At 43.1% G+C, this 7,526-nt stretch overlaps 1 protein-coding gene across 5 annotated transcripts in view; it reads right to left on the bottom strand.

The window, feature by feature from the left end:
* Positions 1–481: 481 nt before the first annotated feature.
* Positions 482–7,526, bottom strand: part of LOC147619820 (chaperone protein dnaJ A7A, chloroplastic-like) — a 47,667-nt gene continuing 40,622 nt past the window's right edge. For 2 of the 5 annotated variants that reach the window (XM_086825663.1, XM_086825662.1), the window contains 7 exons: positions 5,086–5,221; positions 3,733–3,790; positions 2,867–2,909; positions 2,650–2,698; positions 2,245–2,328; positions 914–1,752; positions 482–789 (listed from right to left, as the gene is read on the bottom strand). In XM_086825663.1, coding sequence (XP_086681789.1) covers positions 783–789; positions 914–1,752; positions 2,245–2,328; positions 2,650–2,698; positions 2,867–2,909; positions 3,733–3,790; positions 5,086–5,221 — 1,216 coding nt within the window. In that variant the 3' untranslated portion in view covers positions 482–782. Of the gene's footprint in view, positions 1,753–2,244; positions 2,329–2,649; positions 2,699–2,866; positions 2,910–3,732; positions 3,791–5,085; positions 5,222–7,526 lie in introns of all 5 variants that reach the window. The other 3 variants (XM_086825666.1, XM_086825664.1, XM_086825665.1) reach the window with 2 other exon arrangements.

Raw genomic sequence — 7,526 nt, 5'->3', positions numbered from 1 at the left:
CAAAGTGAATAGCAAACAAGTGGTAGAAGACGACCTCCAAAAAATGTTTTATAATCTTGGAGGTGTAGCCAGATGGACCAAGATTTGAGTCGTCGGTAGATGATGGTAACCAAAAAGCAAGAACCAACCCACATTAAGAACCCTTGGAGGCATGACTAGGACACATATTAGAGCCCTCTGGAAGACCCTACAACATTACTTAAGGCTTTCACCCTTCCTTGCCTGCGGAGGTGAACCCAGCATTTTTTCCCATCATCATCCCTTGAGCATATGAAGCATGTTGCACCCCCTATTGTTCATCATATTTCACCCCAGCTACGACAACACGGTCTCTCAAACTCCTTCCTTACCACTACACTAACGTGCAATTGGCATAAATGTGATAAGTTCTATTACATTCAAAATAGCCTAACAACAAAGCAGCTAACAATTAATTTTCATAGATAAGAAGAATTTCAACAATTTGTTAAAAGAAAACCACTGAAGGTAATTATAGAGCCTTTAAGCACCTAAATATATTATCTGCAACCTTAAGTCTGCATGTGATGACCAACAGAAAATGGCCTCCGCACACATGAATACATTCTTGTTTACATGGAGTTCTCCTCTTGGATGATACCAACTCAATTTGCAGGAACAAGACCAGGGAATAATCCAACTGATGAATTTTGAATGTCAGGTCGACACATAGGGAGGTTCAGAAATCTAAACTAATGTTAAATCAGCCCTCCTTAAATGCCAATTTATCACAAAATCCTGCAGAACAGGTCTTCAGAATAAAATTATGCCCTGCACAGAGAAGCACAGCAACATTTCCATTGAAGTGGTTTTAGAGCACTGTGTTTCGGGATTAATTGAGTGCAGAACGATGGCAGAAAGAAGAAGATACCCAGCTGTCCAGAAGACCATTTACCTTGCATTAGCAGGTCTGACGTTTCTTAAATCGGCCAACTGATCTATGAGCTTCCTCTCCTCAGCACTTAGATATTTGGGGATCTCTACCTCAACACGAACCAGCTGATCACCCCGAACACCGGGCTTTCCAAGCATGGGTGCACCTTTCTTCGACATCACAAGGGTAGTTCCTGGCTGTGTCCCAGCCGGAATTTTCAGATCCGTCTCGCCATCCACTGTGGGCACCTTCTTAGAAGTCCCCAAGATAGCATCAACGTACGAGACTCTACAAGTTGTCAGAATGTTATTCCCATCCCGGCTCAAATACGGATCCGGATGCACAGAGATAAAGACATACAGGTCCCCAGGAGGTCCCCCACGTTTACCAGCATTCCCTTCAGAGCGCACTCTGAGCCGACTGCCCGAATCAACACCTGCAGGTACCTTCAGACTTATGCTCTTGCTCTTCCTTTCACGCCCATCACCTCTGCACGCGTTGCAGGGGGTTGATGTCTCCCCTGCACCACTGCAAGCGGGACAGGTACTGACTTGCCGGAATTCCCCAAGTGGAGTGCGCACAGTGGACATGACTTGACCCTGTCCCCCACATCTGCTGCAGGGCCTGGGTGACGTGCCTGGTTTAGCCCCAGATCCATCACAAGTATTGCATGTTTCTAACCGGGAAACATCGATGTCTTTTGTTGTTCCGAAAACTGCCTCCAAGAAATTTATTTGTAAATCATACTGTTCATCCGCACCTTGAATGGGCCGGCTTCTGGCTGATCTACCACCACCCATGCCACCCATACCCATGCCCCCAAAGAATGTTTCAAAGAGATCAAATGGATTGGAGAAGCCCTATCAAAGTCGAAGATACAAGAAAAGGATAAGAAAACTAACCCCCCCCCCCCCCCCCAAAAAAAAAAAAAGCTTAATTGCAAAATCCTTGACTTCAATTATACAAATAAGCAAAAAGATTTCCTGGAAAAAAAAGAAGCCAAAAGAAGGCTGGGAGGTAGGTGAGAGTAGGCCCCTAGTGCAGCGTTCTATCTTTGTATTAGCAATGTAGAACACCACCTTCCTCCCCGAGCGGCCAGCCATGGAGGAAGCACCCCTCTATGTTGTGTTTCTTTTACTTCTTTAGCAATGTTTGTACTCTGCCTTCTAAATACAAAGTAAAACACCACCTTCCTCCCCGAGGGGCCAGCCATGGAGGAAGCGCCCCTCTATGTTGTGTTTCTATTACTGCTTTAGCAATGTTTGTACTCTGCCTTCTAGGCAGATCTTTTTGAACTAGTAGAAGGATCTCTCTTTCAGTTAAAAAAAGGAAGCAAAAAGATGTAGTTTTACCGATGCTCCGCCAGCACCCGCTCCTTTCAAACCGGCCTCACCATATTGGTCATATATTGAGCGTTTCTCATCATCAGACAGCACCTGCCATTGCAATTCTGATAGGGTGATTGAAGCGATCGAAAGTTGACAGATTAGAAGGGAAAATTTTTGAGATCACACATGGTAGAGCAATGAAGGGCTAAGAATTTAAAAAAATGACCAAGAGGCATAGAATACTCAAAACAGCATGCTAGTGTTCAATGAAACCCTCAGAATTCCAGTCCCTCTTATCACAAAAATTGGGCATCTTTTAAAAAAGAGTAGATCACTTATTTAGATATTGCAACACATCAACATTTTTCAAAACCATTGACAAAAAATTGTTGTGCATTACTCTACTTCATTCTAGAAAGGGATCCACACCTCATAAGCATTGCTAATTTCTTTAAACTTCGCCTCTGCATCTGGCTCTCTGCAAGTCCATACATTGAAACAAAGTCAACATCAGCAAAGCTCAAAGCTTCAAGAACTCGGTGATTTGAATAAAACTTCAAAACCATAGTTAAGCTTAAAGAAATTTCAGCAATCTGCCTGCGTGCATGCATGGTGCATGTACACAAAATCAGAAACTGAGGCTTACTTGTTGACATCTGGATGATACTGTCTTGCTAATTTTCTGTAAGCTGCATGGTTACAAAAAAAACAGAAATGTCAAAAAGGACAAATAATGAGTACATATTACGGTCATAAGTAAAGCATAAGCATCCACATTAAACCAAAGTTATCAAAACATGAAAGCCTTAATACATTGGCATGTCACCCAAACACAATGCAACGTTAATCTATGCAAACAGATGAAAACGCCACCTGTACATAATATCGCAAGATTGACCATGAATACATTTTATACATAAAGCAAACACACATGAATACATTTTATACATAAAGCAAACACACATGAACCCAGCTGCCCACACATGGCCTTTGGGCTCCGGGAAGTGGGTGGTCCAGACTTTAATGAAATCTGAACATCCAAAGGTTATAAAACCTTAAAGGTTATAAAACCTTTGCCCAGTAATTAAAGGGTTCAGTGAGATACTTACCACTTGTTCAAATGCCACAAACCATGTTAGAATAGAGAGCATTTGCACAGTTCATGGGTGGGCGTCCCTTGCCCGTGAGCTGGACACATCATAGTAGGCAATCACACGAAGACAAGTCACTTGAAATCAGTTTCAAGCAAGCAAAGATGCGTGCACATGCAATATGCAATGGATATATCTCCCGCCCAACAGGAGCCCGATAGTAGCCAAACACGAGCCTGTACATGACGTGAGGATTAGGGACAATGATTGACGCCATCAAAATTTTATAAACGTATGTCAACTCCAAAACAGCATTTAGACTATCCAAACACGGTTTTCATGCAACTATGCATTAAACAGCTTTGCAATTTTAGAAACTGCAAAAATTAAACCAATAAGGGTCCGGCAACAGAAAGATTACCAGTCTTGATATCTGATTTACTTGAATTCTTGGATACACCCAACATATTGTAGTAGTCCTACAAAATACAAATTAGTCAAAAGGTCTCTCTCATCAGCACAGCTGTGTAAAATGTTTAAGCTCCATTCATTAACAGCTCACCTCAAAGAAACGTTTCCTTGAGGTTCAACATGCAACACAATCTTATTCATAGCTGCCTTGCACATACCGAATGAATAGAGATTCTCAAGAAAAGTGTTCTTTCATATGGAAGCACATGTACCCACATAAACCAGCTCATGCACAAGCGCGCACACACACAAGCATACTGCTCGATCATGGCACGACTATAGTACTAAGGGATGCACACACATACATACAGCTCATGCATCATAAGGTGCTACGGCCCAGAACACAATGACAGAATTGATTTATACTGACTGATGATAAAAACTAAAAATCATCAATTGGCCTTGACCTATCAAACTTCCCTCATTAATATTAATGCTACGACCACTCAGGTAGCTGGTGGGTTCTTGTGCTGTGATGCCCGTGTAAACTTGGACTGTGGAACTGCCATAGTAGCAATACAAACACATATGTGGGACTTTCCAGAGCTCAGCTTATTTGAAAGGCAGCTTGGCTGTCTCATATATAGGGGAAGAGGATGTCATTTGGGGATTCATTGGAGTGGCCATGGAGACACGGCCTCCTCTGAACACATCACCAAGCAGGTACTCGGGACTTGCTGAGACTCCAGGTCTTTTAAACCCCAAAAGAGAAATGACGCAGTCTGATGAGCACGATATGGACCAGCCCATTCACCTTCTTCGGGGGCATCAGTAACTCTAAGAGCACCAGAGGGCATTCCTCAACAGGACCAAGAAACATTGTAAAACATACACTTCACATGCTATATCTCAAGAAGCTCATTAAGTAGCCAAATCCGGATTCGTGCATGCCACATGCTTAGGCATGAAAGCTACTTTCACACCGACTTTGCATCATACACACAACAAATATGAACAAATATGGGTAATTACACATTGGAGTAAGACGTGTGCATATTAAGCCCAATCTAATATATTGTATTAAGTTTGAGCCTTAACCACACCTATGTAGCTGTGAAAACTTGCCTTGAACTCCTGTAAAAGTAGCCTTTTCATGGTGATTCAGACCAAAAAATAATAAGATCAAGCCAATGAGGTGATAGCTAAAGTGGTGACAGTGTTTGTCTAGGACCCGGAGGTCCTAGGTTTAAAACCCCACTATGTGCTTCCTCGGCAGCATCACCTACAGACGGATAAAAAAGCACCTACGGGCATCGAAACGTTGTTGCCTCTGAAGCCACACACAAAGGGAACTGAAACTTACCGCATCAGCCATCACTCTTAACCTTGAAACCCGGAGTTGCTTTCTCCTTTGTGTTGAGAATAGAACGGATCTCAGAGATTTCGAAGACATAAATTCACCGGCTGATGAACTGACCGTTTTCTCTTTCAATTTGCTGCTGATAAGCATAAGACTTAGATCAATGGCAAAGCTTGGCCAAGCTAACATAAAAGTTAAAACTCAAACAAAAATATTAAACATGTAATCAAGACACATTGACATGCAACAAGAAGTACATACTGCAAAGTAGCTACACAAAAACATATAAAAGATATAAACAATGGAAAGTTCAGGTTATTTTCTCAAACTTAACGAAATTCAAAGTGGTGTGTTGAGTGTTGAGTAGAGAAGAAGAAGATTTCAGCCTCTCACCTTGTGTGTTCTCTATTAGGGTTTGTGAGTGTGTGTGTGTGCTTGCAAGAGCTCAAGCTCTCTTCCCCCCTGCATCTTTTCATGGTATCAGAGCCTGGTTCGTGCTAAGGGCTGAGCTGCAAGCAAGAGAACCACAGGAAGCGGTACGAGGGTAAGAGCTTCAACTACTCTTCCCTATTGTGTTGGTGACTACACCCTTGTCGAGAGCTCTACGAGAGGCACCGGCAAGCGGTCTCTGATTGAGGAGCTTTCTTCGCGGGAGTCAAGCTATAGGGCAACTATACAGTCCTATCAATAATTTTCGGGCCGAAAACGCGTTTCGGACGCGTCTGGACCTCTGTTTTTTAGAAATCAGGCGATTTCGAGCACTGCGGGTAAGTCATCGATTCTCTGCAGAACTCTGTTTTAAGAACTGCACGAAGACAGATTGACTGTGCAGACACTGTGGGTGTTGCAAAGAGGTCTACAGTTGCCATTGGGTGTATGTATGCACATTAAAGTCACTGGTTGTGACATTTGAGAGTACTACAGTACCGCTGCAGAAAATACAGCAGTTTGTGCAGAAAAACCAGAGTGCTGGTTCTGGTAAAATTGTGTGTTTGGCAAGATGTCAAATGATGGGATAACTCAGATTGTGGCTGAGAAGCTTGACAAGAATGACTTCCATGCTTGGAGGTTCAGGTTGACGAATTTCCTGATGGGAAAAGGCTATTGGGACTACATAGAAGGTGAGCATGAAGAGGCACTGGAGATACCGGATATAAATCCGACTGCTGCAGATGTGAAAGAGTTTAAAGACTGGAACCAAGGAGCCAGGAAAGTTATGTATTGGCTTTCCATTAGTATACAGGACACCATGATTGGGCACATTCAGGATGCCAAGTCCCCCAAGGAGGCGTGGGACACCTTGGTAAAGCTCTATGAAACAAATACCAAGGTACGTAAGATACAGTTGAAGAATGAACTTCATACTGTGGAGAAAAAGAGCATGTCTGTGAATGACTATGCGTTGAAGTTAAAGGGTATTGTGGAATCCCTTGCATCTATTGGTGTGTCAGTAGATGATGATGATAAGGTGGAAGTCTGTCTACGTGGTCTCGGGCCACAATACAAGGCGTTCAAGACGTCCATTCAGACTCAGGAAAACATTCCCAACTTTACAGATTTGGTGTCTATGCTGATTATCGAAGAGAAGAGCTTGGGTGAAGACCAACAGTCTTCACAAAGCAAAAACAGTTCAAAGCAACAGGTCTTCTACACGAGTTCAGGAAGAGGACGAGGTAGAGGAGGCCGTGGACGCAATCAAGGAGGTGGCCGAACAGGTAATCAGAATCATGGTCAGCAGCAGCAGCAGCAACAACAGTCCTAGAATCAACAACAACAACAACAACACGCAGGTGGAAGAGGCAAATTCAGGAGTCAAAGAGGCCGTGGAAATTAGCAAAGGCAGTATAATGATGCACGTGAATGCTATTATTGTGGTAAGCCTGGACATGTGCAGGCAGAATGTTATAAGAAGCAGGCTGACATGCAAAATGGGAAAGTGCAGCAAAACAACTATGCATCCTCAAGCAGAAATAATGAGGATAATGAAAGGTTGTTTGTTATGCAGCATGTCGTGAATGCCATGTCTGAAAATGTTGATGCAGCACAAAAAGATAATGTATGGTATGTGGATTCAGGCACTTCGAACCACATGACGAGTCATGGGGAGTGGTTCAAGGAGATGAAAAACCCGGAAAGACCAGGTTTTGTGGAAACAGGGGATGACACTGCTCATCCAATTGTCCATGTTGGAGATGTGCCATTGTCTATGCAGGATTGCAAAGTGAAGTACCTTGCAGATGTACTTCATGTACCGAACATAACAAAGAATCTGGTTTCAGTTGGCCAGATGATTGAGCAAGGTTTGCAGGTTCGGTTTAACCCTGATGGGTGTTATGTTGAAGATTTCAAAGACAAGTGCAGGTTGGTTGCAAAAGGCAACCGAGTGGGCAGAATGTTTACGTTGAATGTAGACATGCCTGAAATGAGTGCTGCGATGTTTGCAA

Source organism: Cibotium barometz, chromosome 32, assembly GCF_041138505.1.
Source record: "Cibotium barometz isolate CiBa-2024 chromosome 32, ASM4113850v1, whole genome shotgun sequence".
Lineage (NCBI taxonomy): Eukaryota > Viridiplantae > Streptophyta > Polypodiopsida > Cyatheales > Cibotiaceae > Cibotium > Cibotium barometz.
Note: the sequence above shows the minus strand (reverse complement) of the source record. Positions and strands in the feature narration are given on the sequence as shown.